Source organism: Hemicordylus capensis, chromosome 2 (assembly GCF_027244095.1).
Source record: "Hemicordylus capensis ecotype Gifberg chromosome 2, rHemCap1.1.pri, whole genome shotgun sequence".
Taxonomy (NCBI): domain Eukaryota; kingdom Metazoa; phylum Chordata; class Lepidosauria; order Squamata; family Cordylidae; genus Hemicordylus; species Hemicordylus capensis.
The window spans coordinates 316799560-316824234 of NC_069658.1; the positions used below are offsets into that span (position 1 = coordinate 316799560).

General features: G+C 41.0%; 1 protein-coding gene across 30 annotated transcripts in view; it reads right to left on the reverse strand.

The window, feature by feature from the left end:
• The window catches only part of ATP2B2 (ATPase plasma membrane Ca2+ transporting 2), a 697462-nt gene that overhangs the window by 265631 nt on the left and 407156 nt on the right, over nucleotides 1–24675 (reverse strand). For 25 of the 30 annotated variants that reach the window (XR_008315871.1, XM_053294622.1, XM_053294618.1 and 22 more), the window contains one exon: nucleotides 6999–7472. Coding sequence is in view for 29 of the 30 variants with exons in the window: in XM_053294622.1 (XP_053150597.1) it covers nucleotides 6999–7197 (199 nt within the window). In the remaining variant the exon portion in view is untranslated. Of the gene's footprint in view, nucleotides 1–6998; nucleotides 7473–23751; nucleotides 23905–24351; nucleotides 24468–24675 lie in introns of all 30 variants that reach the window. The other 5 variants (XM_053294620.1, XM_053294619.1, XM_053294617.1 and 2 more) reach the window with 2 other exon arrangements.

The following is a 24675-nucleotide window of genomic DNA, read 5'->3' on the forward strand; positions in this document are numbered from 1 at the left end:
AAGCAGAATATGAGGTTTAAATATCTATGGGTTTAAATGGGGAACACACAGTGCCAGTGTTCTCTCTAATTTTTTCCATCTGTGTATGGAATGAGTTTTGTTTTGGGCGGAGGTATCAAGGCAGTGTGTGCACACCTGCATTCAGAATGGGGCCTTCCTAACTGAACCTGAGCGGGATCTAACATTAACTGAGTGCAAATGTTCCTTAGAAGGAACACTGGTGCCAATGAGAAAATTTGGTACAACAGGTGGAAACCAACCAGGGCCTGAGAAGACAAAGGGAAAAAGTTTGGTTTTGGGGATATAAAATGTAAAGTCAGCAGGAAAGCATCAGATTTCCCCCCACTTTTGTTTCCTTATATTTTACTTTCCCCTTCTTGCACACTTCTCTTTTGCTGCTTTTGTTGTTTTGTCCATGATTCCTTCCTCTTAGAAACCACACTGAGGTCATTCTCACAATGAGCCCAACCCAGGTAGGGCAGCACTAGCTTGAGGAAGGTTGGCAGTGAGAACCACTGGGATCACTCCTGATCCCAATTCTCCTCTGCAGGGTAGCCAGAGATAAGAGTGAGGTAAGAGGGTGCACATGTGCCCTCCTACCTACCCACTGGTGGTGTGGGTGACTGGGCTGCCGGCAGCCATTTAAATAATAGAGGCTGGGGGAAGGAGTGACCCACTTTCAGGGATTTCCACAATGCACCACATGGCTCATGTAGTGTATTGTGGGATTCCTGGAGGCCAGGCTTCACTCTTGCAGCCTCCAGATCATTGCACCACTCACCACAGCAGTGATTGTGTGGCTGTGTCAGTAGCACGGCTGAGCAGCAATGGGCTGTCATGTGGGGGAACGTAGGTACGCTCCTACTTCCCCATCCAACCTTCCCCAGCCCTGCCAAAAATAGTCATGTGCGCAACTTTACTGTATCCCTGTACACTCACCTATCCACTGAGTAGCTAGCTCTTTATTAGTTTGTTATTTTACTAAAGAATAAGTTTTTCCTGGATCCTTTTGGAGAAGCCTGAACACTTTTAAAACTGCCAAAAGTGTAAATAAGATTCACTTAGGGATATAGATTAGGAGCTTAGATTTGTTTAGTATAGAAAAGAGTTAGCGGATATTGGGGTTGAATTTTATTATTCACAACACTCTTAATAGTAGCTTCAAATGCCACACATTTCATATACTTCTTAGAGTGTTATAGTTTGCTCATGCTTATATTTTAATATATCTTTTGCCACACATTTATCATTTGTATGCCTCAAGTCTCTGAATAAATCTTTTAAGCCTACAGAGGCATTAAAATAATCAATTTTTCATGCACTACCATTTTTGGGCTACCATTTTTGAGCTCCTGCATCCATTAGCTTCTCCCTCAGTGAAGGCTATGCCAGAAGACATGCCAGGAGTTCTGTGGAATTTTGGAAAAACAAGGTTCACTAGCTCATAGAAGCAGTCTTGATACCTAGTACTATTGTTCTAGGCTGTTAATGATTTCCTTTTGTTTTGAATCTCTGGGAAGGTCTCAGATACATGGTCAACTTTGGCCAATTACATCCTGCAATTTTGTGTTCATGCTCAGGGTTTGGCTATTCAAGGTCTGTCTCAGGATGTTTGGTCATTTGGCAGGCTGAAGGCACCTCAACTATAGCAGAAATTTTAGGATCCACATTATCTTGGACCACTGGGATTAGAAGGCCCCCAGTAGACTCAGCTCTAAGTCCTATCTTGCCTGACTGGCTTAAAATTATGCTTCAAGATTTTGACAAGCTATCTTTTGATATTTTATTTTTTTTTTAAACTGATTTTTAGAGTCTTCTGTACTAACAAGCAGCCGGTAAAATGCCATTCCCTAAATTTCTTTCCTAATCAAGGAGCAGCATGCCAAAAGAGATGGCGGCATTTCAAAACAAATTGGAGAGGGAAGTGTTGGAATGTTATGAGCATACCCAGGAATAAAGAGAAGAAGCTCAAGCTATGTCCCCAGGTAATGGGGATATAGATTTGTTGGACTGCAGACAGCCATGCTACTATCTGAAATGCTTGTCTGGAGAGAAGCAGGGAAGTAAGCTACACAATTGCTCCAGTACTGTACTAACTTTGCACAGCAGGGGAGCACATAACCAGCAAGGAAAGTTGGGGGCGGGGAGTCAGTAAAGATTCTTTAAATGATGGGGAAGTAATAGAATAGCTCTGCAGCTTTTTGAACTTTTTTCCCCTAACTAATGCTGAATAAGCATACAAACACAGCAGGTTCTTAAAAAAAAACACTAGTGATGTTCTCATCGCTATGACAACCAGCCTGCTACTATCTGGTAGTGACGTATGGACTCTTCTTTCTTGTTTCATGCAGGATACTAGAGGGACATAGCTATCAGGGAACATATAAGAGGAAGCAATATGTGTATACACTCCATGTACAGTGCTGCAGTCACCACCACCACTCCTGCTGAGTCTCAACAGAAAAGGTGCTCTGGAAGGTGGAGGCTATGCCAAGGGCATGGGCATAGTGTGGCCCTTTGTGACCAACTCATTCTGGAATTTAATTTTAATTTAATTTTACATTTTATATCCCACTCTTCCTCTAAGGAGCCCAGAGTGGTGTACTACATACTTGAGTTTTTCTTCACAACAACCCTGTGAAGTAGGTTAGGCTGAGAGAGAAGTGACTGGCCCAGAGTCACCCAGCTAGTATCATGGCTGAATGGGGATTTGAACTCAGGTCTCCCCGGTCCTAGTCCAGCACTCTAACCACTACACCATGCTGGCTCTCTGGCAAGCCAAGGTTGCATACAACTAGCATACAACTTTTGGCAATGCAACTTTTGTTCACTCTGTGATTTGTGAAAATACCCTAGGAAGCCAGAAAGAGCACTGCACCAGAAACTTAGCGTGATCAAGAAATGTGAGACACCTATTAGATTTCACACATTTAATGATACTATTAATGCAATGGATGGATACTGAAGAAAATCTATATTCTGAAAATTAAAGATCAATTGTCCATGTCTGGATGCTATGCCACACAAACTGAATCTTTTTGTACAGATATCACAAATCACCGCAGAAATGCATAAGTAGCTATGTGAAAGGAAGGGAAACAATGGCATTTCCAAAGTGACATATGCTTTTTGGAACAGTTTCCACAGGGTCTTCTACTACTAAGCCACATTTTGTAGAGGAATATTTTTAACCTTTTGTGTGTGTGACCTAACCCCCAGATTCCCACAGAGGTAAAGTTTTATTATTCACGGTTGCCATATTTGTGCCTAAAGGTGAGAACAGAACCCCCGAGAATAAGGAGGGCCACCTGTACATTGCTTTAAATGTATTACCATCCCCATTGGGAATCTTCTTTTAACTTCCGACTTCATCAAATTACCAGTTAGCTAGAAACTCCTTCCTTCCTTCCTTCCTTCCTTCCTTCCTTCCTTCCTTTTTTTCATAACAAATTGTTCTCTGGGTGGCTCACAACATAGGATTAAAACATACAATAAAACAAAAAATCTTTTTTTTACTTCAGATTTCATCAAATTACCAATTAGGTAGCAACTTCTTCCTGCCTGTCTCACACCATCACCCAGTGCCTTGCTTTTCCGAACTTTAGGAGTAAACAACTAATTGTGTCCTAGCTGTGTCCACACAACAAAATTATTGTTACTGCTAATCGGCTTTTTACTGTTCATTGTGTGCAATATACTGTACATCTTAAAAGGGTACATTTCTCTATGTGTTTGTTTAATTTAAAACACGTTGAAGTCAGCCTTCCATAAACAAACTCCAGGTTCAGGAGTCATGCCAATAGTAAAACAATATAAGATTGTGAAGCCCTTCGGGACAGGGAATCAATATCTTATTCACTTGATTATGTAAACTGGTTTGAAAACATTTTTGTTGAAATGCTATATTCTAATACTCTAATACTCTAACAACAACAACAACTAGCTGGGCTGGTGCAGAGCATCTGCATGGTAGTTCTCTCTGCCGCTAACCCCCATGGACCGATCTGGCCCCCTGCCCCGCCTTTCATCCCCATAAGCCGCCCCTTGCCATCCAGGATGGTGGTGGAGGCAGCGAAAGCTCCTTTTCTGGGCCCTCTTGCTGCCAAAATCACAATTCAGGCTGTTTGGGACTCATTTCGGGTCTCTCTTTGCATGCACATATTGAGCTCTGAAATGGTCCAAAAATGGCCCAATCTGTTATTTGGGTGGCAGGAAGGTCCACAGAAGCAGTTTTTGCTGCCTCTACCACCATCCCCATCTTGGTCTTGCCTCTCCGCCGCCAGCACACACCCTGCTGGCTGCATCCCCTCGCCCTCGGCACCATGCCTGCCTCGGTCTCCCCTCTCCATTGCTTGTGCCACTATAGCTCCGCGCCCCACCAGCCACATCCCCGCCGCCGCTATCCCGCCTGCCATGGCCACTTTCAAGCTTTGTCTCTCCTCCTCCTACAGGTATGGGCCATGTTTTCATTGGTTGCGGCTATGGCGGGTGTGGAGCTTGTCACATATGACCTAAGCATGTTATATAGAGAGATTAATGGGCAGGTTCAACAGTAAATTAGTCATAACTAAACTCCTTTTAGATTAATAGACTTAGGTTAGTCAAGACTTACTTCTCATTTATTTCGATGATATGTACTCATGACTTAGTCTGGATTCTGCCAAATGTTAATAATACCATAAAAGCATATACATTACTGTAACAAAACAAAACAACACTAAAAATTCAAAAGCAGCAGAGACAAAGGATAGCAGATTAAAGCCAGGTATGTAACATACTGGGCAAATAAAAAGGGATTTTCCTGGTCCCAAGAAGACCAGGCATCAGGTTTGGCTTCAGGAAAGCTTCCTTGGGAAAGGCACTTCAGATGTAGGGTGCCATGACTGAAAACGCCCTCTCCAGTCACCACCTGCCTCACTTCAGAAGGGAGGGGTACTCAAAGAAAGGTTTGATAATGTTCAAATAAGCTGGTGTAGGCTCATTTTCCTTCTTCATTATATAAGGCTTTGGTAAAATAAGCCGAATAAAATGTTTGTTACATCCACAATGTGGCAAATCACCCTATAAAATAGTCTGCCAAACAAAGATTTCAGTGTGACATATACTTCTGCCCAGTATACATTCTTTCCTTGTACATATGACCAGGTATAACTTTCATTATTACAGTGGTTACACACATTGAAATGCCTTTATGCACTGAGGCTCATTCTGAATTCCATGTCTATTTTTCCAGTTATTCATGGTAAACACAGGATTCTTACCTCAGATACAGATTACATTTGGAGTACTTGGTATAACAGACAAAATGGAACTGAATAGCCTGATCTGCTACGCAGGATTATGTTTCTTTATCGCTGCCTCTTCCGTAAATAATGCAATACAGAATTCTTCTGAAACTGCACTATGACTGTGTTCTCAGTTGTTATAATGTTATGCAATTGAGTATTTGAATTATAGGCTATACATGTTCTAAAAGAGTATGTATAGCTCTATGATCATAGATCATGCTATGTTTTAATAATACTCATGTAGCACACAACACTTTGCCCCAACACAAACATTATTACCACTTAAGTATAAATGCTAGTCGGCAAGGAATTTTTAAAACAAGCACACCCATGTAACATGATTTCCTAAAATATTACCAATATTTATCTATGAAAATCAAGAGAATGATGAAAAATTTCAGATTATCAGGAATAGATTATATTATTTCCCATAATTTCAGGTTCTGAGAAACAATATAAACTCCCATGTTTATATTAGTTCATAATGTCTTCCTATATACTATTTAAAAATGCATTACTACACAATATTCAGAAGTCCACATGAGGATACAGATAATTTAGAACTGTTGCAGTCCAGCCAAAACATGAATGTTTTGATTCATGCACTTCAGGGCCTTTTTTAAAAAATTGATCCAAGACTACAATCCTACACACACTCACATGGAAGAAAATTCAGCTAAAATTTGGAATGTAAAATCCCAGCCCTAACTTGCTAGGGCAACTGATAATTTTCGACAGCTTCATTAGTGTGACATCAAAAAATATATAAGGCAATACCAGTGATGCAGGGACATTATACTTGGGTCACAGGCAGTAAACAAACAGAAATGCTTAAGATCAGCATGCATAAAACTCTGTACTTCTGTTTTCCTGATGTGTTAATCAAGTTGTCTACCTTGATTAACCGTTTGTCATTTTAACATTTCATTATGCATAATCATCCTCCATCTGTGCTTGAAAAGTTACTGCTAATGTTGTTTAGTAAAAGTAACTTTTCAAAGAAGATTAAATATTTCATCCTTTTAAAAAAGCTTGCGAGTTTTCCTTAAACACAAAACCATTTATAATGTGTATAATAGATTTAAATGGGATATTACAGATAAAGTGTTCAAAGGTACTTATAGAGAAAGGTTCTTGTGTGACTGTCTCTCAGACTATGACACAGATCCTGGTGCAATGTTTCAAGTATCCAAAGCAAACTTAGACACGTAGACAGTGGCGACATGCAAAAAGATATGATTACCAGAGAATAGTAAGAGTAACATGAAAAACAATGCTTTGTGTATGGATACACTGAGTAATATAATATATGTGGCCTAGATGATACTTTAATAGAATTTCTTCAAGGATATTTCTCATGCATTCCTCTAAAAATAAACCTTCAAAAATCAAATTAGCATATTTAACAACTTTATAAGAGCAGCACTATTTCTGTTCTCTCACACCACACAAGCTTTAACAGCTGGCTATATCTGTCTCTTTGTTCCTCACTCATTCTTGAAGTTTTCCCCTTTGCAGAATTTTTCTGCCTCCTGGGCAGAGCAAAACAAATAGACAAACAATTTTTAAAAAAACACTACTATGTGTCTCCTGCTTCAAGGGGGAAGAGGGACCACATAGCATTGTACTCCTCAAAGCACTGGCCCCCTGGCTCCAGTGGAAAAACAAAACATTCCTAAGTCCTCGGACTTCAAAAAATATATTTCTTACCTTCAATTGGCGATGTATTCAAGTGTCTGCAGAGGCCCTCGGTGTCTCCATAGCTTTCTTTAAGTTTTACTACTGCCTCTGTTCCTCGAAGTTCCATGAGGGAGCGCAGATCCTGTAGTGTGCATCCAAATTCTCCTGCATGGTTGGCCTCATTTCTTTGGTTCTTTGAATAAAAATCGCTGTTTGTCATGTCACCCATTGTTGCTGATGGTATTGCTTCGCTCTCTGTGTTATATACAACTCGAAAATTTGCAAGGGCAGAAACTCAAATTCCAGCCTAAACAGCAGAACAAATCCACTTTATGCCTCTAAGTAATCACAGTTGAAAAAGCAATTGACTGATGTGTCTCTGACCAGGTAATAGTCCACAGAATGGCTGCTTTCACGGTTGGAGACCAGTTCCACCCCATTCACCGTTTCCCATTATGCTGCACCCGGCTGTTGGCATCTACATGGTCATCTCTTCCTTCAGACCTTCAGAAACAAATACAAAGCAGGTATTAGAAACTTAAACAAGATGCACTGAAACACCTTTCCATCACCACATTCAAATGGTGCTTGATTACAGAAATCTTAAGGGTTTGACGAGAGTCCTGTAAAGAGTCCTGTAAAAATGTCACACAGCTAGCTGTGTCACCCACAAGGTTCTTTCCAGCTTCAATAGCAATTGCAGGAGTCCTTACTTTAATCAAGTCCCAAGAGCACCAGCTAAATGAGATGGCTCATGAATATTAATAAGTAAGCCATTAGTCCAACAGACTAGATGTGCCTCTGGTAGGGGCTCTTGTTCATACTGCTCTACCAATCTTTCATTTGACAGGGACAAAAAAACTCCATAAAGTCTATAAAGTAATAAAAATTAATTGAACAGTATTACTTAGTGCTTTCACCCATGATAGAAATGATTTTTCAGGGCAAGAAAATAGAAATTGCAACAGGAGCATTTTCATTTCCAATTTTGAATACATTTAAATAATGTTGCAGCTTTTACAGTCTATGAAGATAAATAAAAATATATGAAGCAAGACCAAAGCACCTGAGTGCTTTAGGCTAAAGAGTGAATCCTCTGTGTCATACAAAAGGAAATGTTGCTCTCCTTCAGCACCACCTGTTATCTGTCTTACATGCACATTTGATACCCTTAATATGAGAGCTAAATATTTCTTTGCAAATTCCAAATGGGCAAAGAAACATACCTTTATGGAGTTTTAATGTGCAAGTGAGTGTAACTGAGATTAAAATGTTTTGTTTTGCTTAAATCAGGTTACTGCCAGCCAATAGCCTAATAAAACCATAGAGTTTTGAAAAAGATTTTGCTGTTTTGTACAAATAAAACATAACTTTTAAAATTTTAATATGACTTCTGGATAATGAATGATAAGCCATATTCAGTAAGATGCTGCAGCATTTTTTAATAGCATGTGTACAGGGATGTGTGAAATACCCAAGAAAATTCAACAGCTAATTTTGATTTCCTGACCCCAAATAATAAATTTCTTTCTAACATTCACTGGTCAAACAATAAGTAGACAAGAAATAATTGTTTGAATTAATCCAGGCCATGGAGGTTGTTGTACCTGTTTTCCTCTCCTGGTTACACTGCCTTATAAATTTTGTAGTCAAAGGGTTTCATTCTTATTACATTGAAGACAGCAAGAAAATGTAAAATCAGTATTTGGGTAACAACTGAACAAGTTGCGATGTGGGAAGCCTGTTATCAGGTCTCCCACAGGTGTGGGAAATCCTGGTTCTCCTTCAAAGAAGCTGCATGGGGTTGCTGATTTTAGGAGAGAAGCAGTGTTGAGGAAGAGGCACCAAAACCTTTCCACTTTTGTCCTTTCCCTGACATAAATCTCCCTACACCAAAGATAAAATCTGCCTCATGGGGGAAACATAAGTACCATAGGATACTGTACTTTCCCCCTGCAGGATACATAACAGTTCCAGAGGTAATTTAGATTTTGTGAAGTTGGCACAATGGGAAGGGTTTAAACAACCTGCTTCTCTGATCAAATAGGTTTTAAACAAAATATGGACATTCAATCAATTTGACGGAAGTGTTGCAGTTTCTGGTTAGCCTACCCGCCATTTCAGGAAAACATCTGTTCTGATGGGGACACATATAGTATATTATCTGATGAAATTTAGTTGCAGGCCTAGATGCTAGGGATGTGCACAAATCATTTGGGGGGGGGGTCCAAATCTGCCCCCGAATCACCCCGGATTCAATTCAGCTCCAAATCAATCCAAATCCTGATTGATTTGGGTAAAAAGAGAGAGAGAGAGATTCCGAGGGCAGAAGAGTGGTGTGGGTGGTAGTGTCCAATAGCTCTCACACCCGCTCTCTCTTGCTCTCTTCCCATGAGACAGAAAGGCAGAATGGTGGCTGCCTGCCTCCTGAAGTACATTTGAAAATCCCTCCTTTGAACTCCACCCACCCTTGTCCCTTCTTTCACCATTCCCCTAGCCAATGCTGGGTCAGCCACCCCTGGCAACACAAGATTTGAATGGAAATGAGCCAATCTGGAACCAGGGGGGAATCGCCAGCCAATCTTTGCACACTGTAAGTCATTAATCTGAAGCTTGGGAGGGCAGGATTTTCAAAAAATGTTCCTGACACAAAATGGAAAAAGTAAGAGAGATTGCCATAAAATGGGAGATCCCAATCTACAAATTTTTTGTGTCTGAAATCCGGATTATTTGTTTTGGACCTGAATCTGGACAACTAGCACAGGGCAATTTGTTTTGTCCACAAATCTCCCAAAACAGGTAGATTTGGGTACAAATCATTTTGTACCCAAATAGAGTTGCATAGCCCTACTAGATGTTTCCTCCATTAGCACTTCATTCACTTCAACTATGAAAGAAAAATCCCCTTATATAGAAGAAAGCAAACATTCCTAGTAGCAGTTGCATATTAGATGTATTTTTAGTAAGGTTGTTGCTTTTACTGCCACCACAGGAGTTTGTGCAAAACTGGAGTACTGTTACATCACAAAGTCAGAGAGAGAAATTGACAAAAACAGCCCGTTAATTTCACCAAAAAGTATCATTTGGGATGTGGGGCTTATAGCAAGCATCAGAGACCTCTTGTAAATACACAATTTGTTCTTCCCAAGCCTCCAGTGTTGACTAAGCATGTAAAGGAATAAAGCTGCATGCTGACTTTCTTTCTCAAAGGAAATTTTTCTCCAGGTTATTGACAAGTTCAGTGTACTCAAGAGCATATCTTTTATCTCACACTTCCATCACTCTGTGTGAATATTTGTTTCGTCTCTTGTAAATATCAACAAGTCATTTTTGTCAGCCAACATTAGCCAATGATGCTGTTTTCTCACATACAACTGAATAATTTGCTTGTTTAATATTTTATTTGGCCTACAATTAAATATTAACCACCAAAAAAGCAGATAGTCTACTTGTGGAACTACATACCTCTTATTAATGTTTATGTAATGGTTGAGATTCACTTAATGGCATAACCCTAGGGAAATAACATCTCTTGTATTTTTGGAAGGCAGATTGTACAATACAGAAAGCACAGAGCATGACTAGCATTATCCACTGATAATGCAGCTCTATAATCCCATGGAACAAGATATGCAAGTTTCATTCGATCCTGAAATCTCTTTTATGAAAAGCCCAGGAACTCTGCCAAGGAGCCCAGCAGTTTGCTGTGACTGAAACAAACACTAGCCTCAGACTCTTGCTCAGTGATTAGCACAATTGCTTCATAAAAGCAAGGGAATCTAAAACAAGGGTCGAGGAACTGGCATGAGTCCAGCAGAATTCTAGATTGCAAAGATCAAAAATATAATTACACTCCTCTGACTTCCATACAAAAAGAGGCCAAATGGTATAGAATTATTTCTTATTGTCTACATGGGGTATGAGGCCTAGAAACATTCCTGAAGTTGAGAACGTTTTTGCTTTTGAGCTGACATAAAGTAGCAAATTGCAGTAAATCTTGTTTGGATTTTGTCTGTGCCTTCAGCTTGAAAAGAAGCATGACAACAGTGCTAGAAGGTCAAATGAGCTTTGGAGTTGTCTTTCTTGATCAGTTCCCCACGATACATGGAAAACTGGTTTTGAAACTTCAAAATGTTTTGGTTTCCACGTCAAAATGTTTTGCACATTCCTACTAAAAAGCTGCTCAGGCTCACAGAAAGCAATAGCATTTCTGACATTTCCTCTTTTTAAAAATAATACCATAGCATGAACTGCTTTTGGAAGTTTTCTCATTCCAAAAGCAGATCATGCTATGGTGTTACTTTTTAGTAGGAATGTGCAAAACATTTTGATGTGGAAACATTTTGACTCAGAATAGGCCATTTTGTATGTTTCAAGCTCGAAACAGAACGTCCTTTAAATAAAAGGCCTGTTTCAAACTAGGAACAAAACAGTTCCTTTTCTATTCTAAAAGTGTAAATGTTTCAAGCGCCATTTTGGAGTCTGTTTTTCCCTTGCTGACTAGTTTTCTGACACAGGCTTCCAATCCTATGGGGGTTTGGGGGGAAAGGTTAAAAAATTGTTTAGAATCACTCACTTGCCCATTTCTTTTGTGGGTTAGGTGATAGGTAGCACCCATCATGCCATACCACCCAACCCAGTTTGGTGTCCCAAGGAGCTACTCCTGGGAAACAATGAGGTGTTGGGGGTTACCTCATTGTTCCCTATGGCTGAAACACCTGAAATGTTTTTAGTTTTGTTTCATCAAAACAACTGGGTAGACCGCTGATTTGACAAAAACATTTTGGCTGTTTGTGTTCTGTTACAAGCTCAAAACAAAATGCAAAATTCATTTCATGCACATCTCTACTTTTTAGTTATCAGTCATGGTCCTGACCATTTAATAGTTGTGTTTTGGTTTTTGACTTAAGGGATGCCCACAGCCTTTGAAATAAGAGGATAAAATCAAATAAAGTTCATAGCAATGCCATAATTCTGAAAAACCAACTGAACTTCTTCTGTCCCATGACTCATCCTGCTTGTGAAGTTAAATATGTTCAGCATTGAGATATCACTGCCACTATTCCCTGGTCCATATCAGCAAAATAGAAATTCCCGGTTTTCTTGTTCTTTCTGTGCCCTGCCTATTGCTCTTTGGCAAAAGGAGTGTCATTATGTATTTTCACAGTGACAAGTAAATGACCTCCAATCTCAACAGAGGCCTCCAAGCATTATTCTAGTACAGCAAATAATGATTTATTCTCAGTCTATCTTATTTTGCTTCAAATTGCACAGTCACTGCTTGCCAGCAGGCTGCACTTAGAGGGAATATGATGCACTTTGGAGCACAAAGGGATGCCAATAAGAAGAAAATTAAGCAGGTCCTGCAAATCTATGCTAATATTGAAACAAGACCAGGATGTTGAGCATTTCCCAGCTTTGTTTTTAAAGGAACAATTGTAAGTTCAAAGCATAAGTCCAAGTGCCAAAGCTTGGCAATGAGAAAGGTGACAAAACAAAGGCCAAAAACAGCATGCATTTTTGTGTGTGGAAGAGGGCCAGGGTATAAGTGAGTGTTGCAGCAGCAGCTGCAAAAAGAAAAGGGTTGATTTTAGAAATGCTGTAGTATAAAAAGTGTGAGTAACTAGCCAGCAGCTTCCTAGAAGTGGAAAAAAAGAAAGGAGAGAAGTCCCAAGATGACACTAAGGTCCACTGTCCCCTGCTAAATGAGCAAAGAGCCACCTTTTTAAAGCAGTGATTATCTGTATGTAGCAGGGGGAGAGTAACTGGCTCTATCTGTCCCCAGCACAGCATCCCTCCAGTGGCTGTTGCTGGTGTCTGTCTTATGTTTCTTTTTTAGATTGTGAGCCCTTTACGGACAGGGAAGCATCTTATTTATATCTATGTAAACTAGGGATGTGCACGGAATCAGCTGGCCCGGTTCGGTTCAAGTCCAGACCGAACTCAAACCAGACCAGGACAGTTTGGTCGGACACCCCCTAGAACCCCCTCCGGTTTGGTTCGGGATTCACAAGCCTTATTATTATTTTTTAAAATTATGGCACTTACCACCTCTGGGGGAGTTGTTGGAGGCGGTGGGGGGGGGGTCCACGGAGGTTCCCCCTCCCCCCGCTGGCCTCAATGCAGCCCAAACCAGGCCATTCGACCAACTCTTCAGACCATTTGGGCCTTCCCCCCAGCACGGCGGCCATTTTGGAGGTCACCGCGCCTGCGCAATTGGCTTCTGAGAGGCCTGGCATAACCCAGGCCTCTCAGAGGCCAATTGCACAGGCACAGCAGCCTCCAAAATGGCCACCGTGCTGAGGGGGAGGGCCCAAACAGGCCAGTTCAGGCTGCATTGAGGCTGGCAGGGGAAGGAGGAACCACCATGAAACACACACACACACCCGCCACCTCCAACAACTCACCCTAAGGGAAAAGTGCCATGAAATATTCTTAAAAAAAAATTAAAAAACCTCGCGAACCCCCGAAAAGTCAGGGGCGTGTTCAGTCTGCGGTCGGACCAAACGGGTTCAGTCTGCGGTCGGACCAAACGGGATGGTTCGGTTCGACCCAAAACTGTCTAACTGAACCAGTTCGACATTGTACTGGCTCGACATCGAGCCGGTTCACACATCCCTAATGTAAACTTCTTTGGGGACTTTTGCTGAAAAGCGGTATATAAATATTTGTTATATTCATATTGCCAGGAAGATGGGAGAGAGAACACCATAGGAGAAGCGGGGTAGGTGAAGAGAGAAGAATTTTGAAGGGTCTACAAACAGGGCTTAGAAAAAGATCAGCAAGAGAGGCAGAGACATGGGGTTTGGCAAAAGGAAACTGGTAAAACAGATGTGGGGTTTATCAGCCTCAAAGGGATATTTAGGTGGCATTTACGCTGTCTTTTCTGGTCCCTATGGGAAAACTTTCTCTTTGGTCCCTCATGTTCATTTTGTGTATTCTCAGTATGTACTCTGGTTTATACTAAATTTTCAAATACATATTTGAGTTAGTTGAAGAGACAGATATATAGCTAGGATGTAGGAGCTAGGATGCCACTATAAGGGAAATCCGAGGGGTTGAGAGGAATGCAAAAACTGATAAGGTGAGAGATGGGGCCTAGTTAGAGGAGGAGATCTAAGACATTTTGCTGACTGAAGGACAATATTATGCTCTGCCATCTGTAGAAGGGTGCTCTGTTTTTTCAAGCCATGCTGGCTGAGGCAGTGGTGGTGACATGCAAACATCGAATGAATGAAATCGAATGAATGAAACAGACAGTGGGACTACTGACATTACTGCACACAGCTGGGCAGGTGAGCAGTGGGGGGAGGCAAAGTTCAACTTACCTTCCCCCAAACGACCGCTCTAGACCCTGTGGCACGCAATGCGGGTAAACAGAGACGAGGACTCATTGCACCAGCCTTCAAAAATCCCACAGTGCACCGCACATTGTACTGGGAGATGCCCCCAGGGGATGGGCACTCTAGGCACCCAGCTCCATGTCAGCGCAAGCTGCACACGATCTGCACCCTTAACCTCGGCTAACAGCCAAAGCAGCGCCAGGATCCACACGGATCCTGGTGATTCTCACGGGCAGCCAAGCCCAGACTTGGCTGCTTAAGCCTGGACTTGGCTGTTCATGAGAACAGCCTCTATGCCACCAAGACAGGCAGTGGTGGCAGGGGTGTCCCTAACTCAAGTCAGGGAAGGCAAAGAAGAGGGCAAGGAAGGGAAAATTCAGCATGCCCAATAGAGGCAGTGTTGGGTGGCAGGGAGGGTCATGGGAAAGTACCTGTGGTGTCAGGGGGCTGGCACTTGCTGTCCCCTGTGACCCTCTTTGCACCTTAGGCAACCACCTCACCCTGCCTCATGGAAAGACTACCCCTGAGCCCCATTTTCACAAACAGCAGTTGGGATGATAAACCTATGTCTGGACAGTACCGGCCACATCAGAGAGCAGGTTCACATAACTAGATACTTCTCTCTACAAACAAAAACAAAAACACTTGAATATAGAAAACTAGATATAAGCTAGATTTTTTTTACTACTTCCTGTGTATGTAAAAACAAACAAGGGTAAGTTGTCATGGCTTGCATCTTGAGGTTGGTAAAGTGTCATGAAAGTATTCTGCAAGTGGTTGTTCTGCCACAAGTACATGTTATAGGAAGCAGGTCCATCCTAAATTTTTATTTTTAAAAAAAAATTTTTTTTAAATTTTTAACAAAATGTTTAACCTTTTCCCCAAACCTCAAAGGATCCTAAATCACCCGCTTGCCCATTTTTTTGTGGGCTGGGTAGTAGTAGTACTCATCACACAACCCACTTTGGCATTCCTAGGAGCTACCCATGGGGAACAATGGTATGTTTTGAGAGTTGAAATGTTTTGAGTTGTTTAATCAAAACAGCCAGTTCAACCACTGTTTCAATGAAACATCTCGGCCATTTTGTGTTTCATTTTGAGCTTGAAATAAAACGCAAAATCTGTTTCATGCACATCCCTACACCAAGAGGAGTACAAGGTGCTTCTATCATACTAAAAGGTGGATTTTTTTGAAATTCTGTCAGAAGCTGATACTTTTCAGAGTGAGCTAATAAGTTGGATGGTATGTTCATAGGTAAATTTCTCAATGGATACAAGATGTGGATTTCAAAAACTATACCCTAGTAACCTTAATAATTAAGCATATCATGAATATACTACATATGCTTTTAATTACTGTTATGATCTTCAGCACAGAAAATTCAGCACTGAATTTCCCATATATAAATGTCTCCAAAGGTTAATATGAAAGGGTTTTGCTTTGATGTATTGATATCAGCTAAGTTACTAAAACTGGGTTGTTTTCCCCCAAATTGAAAATTATATTCCTTTGTAAAATACTCTGTTTATCAAATATAACAATGACCTTGATATTAGACATATTTCACATTCTATTATTATAAGGTACAGAAATTCTAAAAATGATACCAATAACTATAAGTTCAGGTTTTAAAAAAAAATGGAAGTGGGAATATACCACATCCCACACTAACTGGAATAATAGCCATTTTTAAATATGACACTTAAAATAAAGACAGGCTTTTCTCATGTTGTTTTCTTACACTTGTGCATGTTGTTAATGAAGCATAGAAAATGCAATGGAACCACATTTGACCACTGCACATTTTGCATTCTAATTCTAGAAAAAGAAAATTCCAATTCTGCATTTGATATAATGTTTGAAAACATCTTTAAGATCATGCAATAAAATCATTACTTTTTAAAAATCAGGTTTGGGTTGCTGGAGACTTTAAGTATCAATTACTAGTAATTACATTTCTCTGCTTATTTATCATCTAAAAATCCATATTTGTGGGCTGTACCAGATCATAATTACTGCTAGATAAACCCATAATGCAGAAGGAACACAAAAAGATAATAAATTCATCTTATAAGATTCATCTTTATAATGAAGAAAGGACATTATATGAGTCAAAGAGAAACTAATTTGACACTTTTACATTACACCCTTTGTGTTTTATAGCAGAGGAATTACTGGCATAAACAGAGTCTCATATCCTTCAGATTACAGAAGCAAAAATGTACAACTCTGACAGGCACAAGGCACTGAATAATCACTGCATCCTATTGAGGGAAATTTCAGCTATTAGTAATAACTGATATAATCTCCATTAAACCTATAAAATAAGCTCTTCAAGTGCAATTACCTCATGTTCTGACACTTTAGGTGGTATAGAAACATATTACAGGTGGACCTCATTATCCACGGTTCCAGCAACCACATTTTGTGTATCCACAGTGAGGTCCTAGAGACCTGATTCCCATATCCGTGGGTTCACAAATAGGCAAGTTTCTGTATTCATGCCTATAGGTGAGAACGGAGCCCATGCAAATAATGAGGGCTACCTGTATATGCAAAACAGCATTTCAGAAATCTAAGAATACAAGACCCAAATTATTTTAAAATGCCATCTCTAGTATTTGTTTAATAAAATGAAACCCAGTTCTCCTTTAATAGAGGACACTGACATGTGTAAGTGTCTCTAATGAATGACTTGTGTGAGTGTCCTATAATCTAGCTCTTCTAGTGAATGTTTCTTCTCATCTCTTGGACTCAGCTTCTTAACTCCTGTTTTTAATTACCCTTCCCCTCCATTCTCCACTATCTTTATGTGTCTTGTCTGACAAATACTGTAAGCCTATGAACAGGGATTCACCTCTGATGAATATTCATACATTCATTCAATATTTTTATTTATTTTTATTTATTTGTTTGATTTCTATACCACCCTTCCAAAAATGGCTCAGAGCAGTTTACACAGAGAAATAATAAATAAATAAGATGGATGGATCAATATGGTATCTATATTGGTACAATATGAAGTGTACCAATTTTTTGATTGATAGATCGATCGATCGATCGATAGATAGATAGATAGATAGATAGATAGATAGATAGAGGCCAGATGTGGTATAATGGCTAAGAGTGTGCTGGAGTGCTGGACTAGGACTGGGCAGACCTGGGTTCAAATCCCCATCCAGCCATGATACTTGCAGGGTGACTCTGGGCCAGTCACTTCTCTCTCAGCCCAACCAACTTCACAAGGTTGTTGTGAGGAGAAACTTAACTAAGTACACTGCTCTGGGCTCCTTGGAGGAAGAGCGGAATATAAATGTTTGTTTATATTTTTTTTATATATATATATATATATATATATATATATATATATATATATATATACACACACACACACACACACACACACACACACACATACACACAGTGAATAATATTTATTCACCATATTGAATATTTATTCATCTTATATTATTCAAATAATAATTATTGTTATTGTTGATGATGATGATGATGATGTTATTGAGTTGAAAACAGAGAAGCATAAATGGAACATTCACACAAGAGAACTTTCCTGGTCTATTCTTACCCTGCAGCCCCCTCAACCCTCTAAAAAGCCACTCCTGCAGATCAGAGGAACCTCTGGAATGATGTGGGATGTGACCCAGCTCCCTGCTCTGCAGGAGAATCAGTCAACATCAGGTGCAGACCCACCATGATGCCTGAGGAGCTAGCTGCACATCTGGGTGCGTGATCTCTGTGCCCAGACTCTTCAAGTGGATTGTCTGCAGGGGAGGTAAGCTTTTGAAGGCTTCCTCCCCTCATCTCTTTTGAGCCCTTTCTCCAGTCATGAGAAAGAGCTCACTGTCTGGGTAAGCAGAACCTTATAAACAGACAGCATTGAGGAAATATCAAGAAGGCATGGTGAAACATTAACAAAAAAAAGAGGAGAAATTTGTGAAAGAAAATAACTGAATATCACCAACACCAACATGATAATTAACTGAACAAGAGATTCCAAGGGATACAAATAGGTAATAAAAAGCAAAGCACCCAGGAAAGAACCTTAAGAAACTCAATATCGAGGAAAAGAAGATAAAGAAATACTAGTAGGAACATTGCACATATTATTAGAGAAAGATAACAGAAAACCGATCAACAACTTAGGAGGAGGAGGAGGAGGAGGAGGAGGAGGAGGAACAGGAACAGGAACAGGAACAGGAACTTACCCTGATGTTTAAACAGATTAAAAAGTGCTGGTTCAGACATCACACAGTGTCATTATTAAAGCCTGGTTCTGTGTGGCATACCTGGACCTCAAGGGCGCTTTCCCCTCCCCTGCCCATCTACTTCCTATTTAGGTAAGTTTAAACTGAGATTGCTCATGACATCTGAATGACGCATCTTGGTTTAGTCTAACCTACATACTTGAAAAAACCACAGCCAGTAATTCACTTTAAACTCTGATTGCACACCATGGTTTATTTCAAATAACTACGGTAAAGTTTCTTGAAACAAACAACAAATTGGCCAAGGTTGGTCAGTTCATACATTATGATGAATCCTGGTTTATCATTACCTAAATTGGGATTAAATGCTTTTGCAGGCAAGAAATAAATGAACACGCACTCCTGAAGCTTGGGGAAGTCATGTGGAACCAGGCTGTGACCACAGTTCTGTGTGAAAACTGAACTGTGCTACTAAAATCTTTATTGCAAAGATTCTTGGTTCTTCCCTCTTCATATTTTACATATAACTTAAAACATTTAGCAGCATCATGTTTATTTATTTTATTTTATTTTTACATTTATATCCCGCTCTTCCTCCAAGGCGCCCAGAGCAGTATCCATGGTTATTTTTATCCTCACAACAACCCTGTGAAGAAGGTTAGGCTGAGAGTTAAGTGACTGGCCCAGAGTCACCCAGTGAGTTTCATAGCTGAAAAGCGATTTGAACTCAGGTCTCCCCAGTCCTAGTCCAGCACTCTAAGCACTACACTACACTGGCCTACATAATTTATTTCTGTTATTTCACCTTCTTTTCTCTTATTTCCAAATACTATCCCTTACATTTAGACAGATTTCCTTATATTAGTTTCAAAGAATATCAGTCTTTGTGCATACTTCTTAGAAGTATGTTTCACTGAACAGGATGGGGAGGTAGAGAGGCTAGCCATGCCCCCACTCTGACTGTCCACTGGACATGTCCCTGTGCATCAACACCAGTGTTTGGAATCACAGGGCAATACTTAACATGTAGAGGGCATCTCCATACAGTTTGGTACTCTGGCTGGCCCAGTTCCAAATTACGGGACCCTCTATGGTAAATATACAGAAGGTGGTATGGCTAGCTAGCATGGCTCCACTCCTCACATTCAATGAATGTGGGTGGTGTAACTTCTGGAGAGGGCATATATCTCTATTTTTATATGGTGTGCATTGATCAGAAACAATGAGTGCTAACTCATTTTTATTCGTGGGCAAAGTCAGTTGGTTTTCTGGATTCTTAAATGAAGGTTGTTTGGGAACTGAAATTAAGGTTGTTTGGGAATGTAAAGCAAAAGGTTTGTAACCAGAGGTGTAGAGAGCTTGGCAGGTGCCAGGGGACAAAGTCCGACCCACAGCTCCTTCGCCCCCTGGCTCCTTCGCTCCCTTCATGCGCACCCAAGCCATGCCGCTGCATCTGATGTCGGACGCATTAGTGTGGGGCCAGTGTCTAGTATGGGGCTGCCACAGCCCTGGCAGTTTCATTTCCCCTGTCAACGGTTGGTGGAATCATTGAAAGAGAGCTCCTTTCCCTGGAGGGTCAATGCAGCGGAAGGGGCAATGCCCAGGGGAGCATCTCTCCAGGGGGAGAATCTATCTCTCCCTAGGGATGTGCAAACCAGTTTGACAGCTTGATGGTTCGCCATCAAGCTGGTTCAGTTTGATGGCTCGCCATTGAGCCGAAACCACACACAAACACTCCGGTTAGACTCAACGTGGAACCGAACCCCCCTGGCAGTCAGGGGGGTTCATGAGCCTTTAGTAAAAACAAAAACAAAAACATATTTTTACCTTAAACCCCCTCCGGGGTGTTGCTGAAGGCGGAGGGGGGGTCCATGGAGGTTCCCCCTCCCCCCGCAGACCTTAATAATCAGCACCACGGCCAGTTCTATAGCCCTTTTCAGCCTGTTCGGTTCTTTTTAGTGCAGCACAGCAGCCATTTTGGCCACTGTGCATGTACAAATTGCTTCTGTGAGGCCCTGGCTCATGCCAGGCCTCACAGAAGCCATTTGTGCATGCACGGCGGTGGGGCTATAGCCAAAAAGGGCTATAGAACTGGCCACAGCGGTGATTATTAAGACCTGCAGGGAAGGGGGAACCTCTGTGGACCCCTTCACCACCTTCGGCAACCCCCCAGAGGGTGGCTACGGTAAGAAAAAAATTATGTGGTTGTTGTTGTTGTTTGCAAAAGGCTCGTGAACCCCCCCAGACTAAGCTGAACTGGGCCGTGGGGATTTGAGTGGGGTTTGAACTGGCCCAGTGGGGTTCAAGGCCTGTCTGGCCTCAAATCGAACTGGGTCAGCCAGTTCCGTGCACACCCCTATCTCTCCCCAGGCAGCATTTCATTGAAATGCTATCTACATACGCTGGCTAGAGAGGAGAGGAGCATGCCTCACACTTCCAAATGGCGAGCGCTTTGCTTGCCAGTTGGGTGCAGGAGGGGGCAAGGGGGCACCCTGGCCAAGGGGGCACCTTGGGGGCTACCCTGACCCTCCAGGCCTGGGGACAATTGTCCCTCTTTGCTCAACAGTCACTACGCCCATTTCTGATTTGAATCTGCTCTCATAACAGGACAAACTGAAATTTGAAGGTAGCTGGCAAAAGACAGCCTTGGGGCTGTTTCTTTTGGGGAAACTGAAACACAAGACTTCAGACATCACGGGAAACCTGAGGTTGCCCTCCTGTGACATCCAAACAATCGGAACTACAGTTCCCGGACTTAACTGCAGTTCCAATTCCTCCCCCAAACCTCCGATGGAACCCTTGGTTGCAAATGAGTTACACTCACCTGAGAGTCTAGAGGCTCCAATGTGTCATCCAGATTGCCAAACTGGAGTTAAAGGAGGGAGCTCCTCTCGCAGTTTCAATCCTATTGATTGATGTGGGCTGTCCTTCCAAGGTCAGTGGAAGCCCGCACAGCCAGTCCCGCCCCCTTTGCTATCTTCCAGACTGAAGATCCTGATCATCTGGGAGCACACAGGGATACTGTAGCCAAACTGTGGGTCCGCTGGACCCGCAGATATGATGTACATCTGAAGGCAGCCTAACAGTGCCTGTCTGCATGCCTGGCTTCCCCCTGCTCAACCTGTAGATTAACTCATGCAAATGTAAATTTCCAGTGCCCCAGGACTTCAAGTAAATGGTCTCTGCAACTTCCAACCATACAGGGAAGAACAATGTGCAGAACCATTTGTATATTTAAGCATCAAAATAAATTTTGACACTCATACATTGCAACCCAAAGGATTTCAGACAGCAGCACTGACAAGTTGATATCTGACAGTGTGCATTTTTTGTATTTCCAATTCTTGTCCATTCACTGTAATGTCCAAGATTTCAGATGCACATAAATGTATTTATCTCATCCACACGAGTCTGTCTTCAGACATTTCAATTAAAGAGCAAGAGTGGAAGCACAAGAGCCTATGGCAGTCCCATTTCCACCAGATGAATATATATCCTAATAATAGTACAAGAACGTGCCACTGTTCTGCACAGTATAGTGTCCTTTGGATATGGTGCAAAAAAAAAACCCAAAACACCCCTTTCACTCAGCAGATGGGAAAGTGCACTAGTTCAGCAAAAGAGAAATGTATTGTAATCTTTTCTGATTAAGGGCATCCTTGCATAAAGCATACATAATCCCTTTTTGTTCTGTTTTAACCTGCTTGCTGAAATGACAAAGATAGAAACTTGTAGCTTTAAACTACAAAGACTACATGTTTTCTATGTACAGATATTAGTTTCAAACAACCTCATGGATGCTAAAAATACAGTGGAAGTGGAGGGTGGTGGGAACCATCGGCTGACATTCCAACTAAGGAAATGATGGTGAAGTGAGAGGACCAGCTTGCTGCACAGCTCTCAGGGGCGTATCTCTGGGTGGCACAGAGGGCTTCATGGAGAAGGGTAAGTTGTCAAAAATGTCTCCTCCCCCATTGTGCTGGTGCAATTGGTCTGGAAGCACAGGTATTCTGATCCTCTCGCTGCACCAGTGCATCCTTAGAATGTCAGCCACTGACAGTGCTAGCATGGAAGAACAGAGGATACAAAGTATGTTTCAGGAAGCTAGTGTGTGTATGTGTGTACTTTTCAACTGGTGGCTAACCCCCTAACAAAGCACGGGCACACTTCAAGAGACTGTAGGGACACAACAGGAGGCTTCATGCAACTCTCCAAGTCCCTCTGTAGGCACACTGCTGCACAACATCCCTTCTTGTCTGGAGCTTGCCTCACTCCAGAAAGCATCTGCAAGATCGGAAATACATTGCTGGTCCTCTGATCCTGTAGTCCTCCCAGCTTAGGTTTTTTTTCCTTCTTTTTTTTAAGCAATATTCAGAAAATTTGTCCATCTTTCTTTTTTTGTCTCGGGGAGGCTTTGGAAGTGCTCCAGATGCTACGGGCTCTTGCACAACAGTGTGAACACAGGAGGGAAGGGGGAGTTCCATAAGCACCCCTCATTCCTCCAACAAGCTTGCTTCATTACTCAAGATGTCAGCCACCATGTTTCAGGAATCCAATAGGGTTTCTGTTTTAGCAACATCTGGAAAATTTGCCTATCTTTCTATTTTTGTCTAGTGGCATTATTGCAACCAAACCACTGATATTATTTTTCCTCATATGAATTATATTAGCCAGGAGCTTTGGAAATGAGATGATGAAACAGCAGCAAATATCAACTTCATAGTGATATCCATAACTGGACTGGAAAAGCCAGTCCAGTTATGGATATCACTGTGAAGTTATCATGAAATCAGAAAATCAAAATATCTACCAAAAAGATTACATAGCAGTACTTTTAAATCGACTCAGCCAATTTCATCTTATTTTTTAAATGTAATACACATGTGTGTGATTGTATAGTATATTTGAACAGAAGATAACATTAATTTGATCTAGTTTTTAAAATGCTCACCGTTATCTTCATTTCATCTTTGTTCAGTTTATTTCTGTTTGTGGAGAAATTAAGTTATTGAACTGAAGCTGATTTTTAAGCGTATGGTTTTTTACACATCTCTTATAATTAGTCACTTTTCAGAATCAGTGGTTTCACATGCTTTAGAATGGTTCATACTTTATAGAAGGCATAAATAGTCTAATCTCATTTTTCTAGAGAGAGAGAAACCAAAAAAACCACACACAAAAACCCACTAATGACAAGTGCCTTGAAAACACACCTTTAAAGAAAAGCAGAGAGACTCCAATATATGTCCTCTACATATTAAGTAGCTCAAAGTGATGCGATGAATACTTGAGATTCTCAGCTTCCGAAATGAACAAATTTACTGGCAAATGAACAAGCAGCAGAATTGTGAATGTTTTCATAAGACCTGTGTGGAGAAAGCAACAGTTTAATTGTACTAACTGTTGTGCAATTATCAAAACTGTTGTGTTGTGTGGCACAATAATTATACAGATATGCAGTGCTGTCTGTGCTTTTGAATGGAGAACATGATGCAATGAAGCAAGAGAACTGGATGAGAGAAGTGCAGAAAAGACATTTAACTCCTGTCCATATATCTGAACTAGATGCTTCTTTTCATGATGCATGTAATTTTGTTTATGCCTGGTGGCCCATGGAAAATAAGTAATGTTTTTGAATGGAGAACATGACACACAATCGTGGATAACAATACCCACATGATATGCAACGTCTGGATTCATTTTACAACAATCACATATCCACTTTTGCAAATAAATGTCTCAAAGATATAGTGCTAGCATGCAGAAATGTAGACATCCACTAAAATAAAAGGAAATATTTAATATATCCTTACATTTTGGTATGGTTCTTTAGAAAACTGTGTCACGAAAACATCTTATCACATGAAGTTGCTTGTACAGGGCTGTGTTTCAAGAGGCCATCATGGCATCAATCATCATATTGCCATCCCTAAGTTGAGTATAATTTAGTTCAGTTTTGGAAATTATGATGCCTTCATTATGACTTTTTGTTTTTAAATTGAGCTCATGCTAGAGAATTAAATCTTCTCAACCATCACATCTATCATAAGTGAAACTGGCCTTACTGAATCCAGTTGCAAGACATGAATGCTGAATAAAATGGAGTCAGCATTCCACATCATTATGCTTTTCATTGT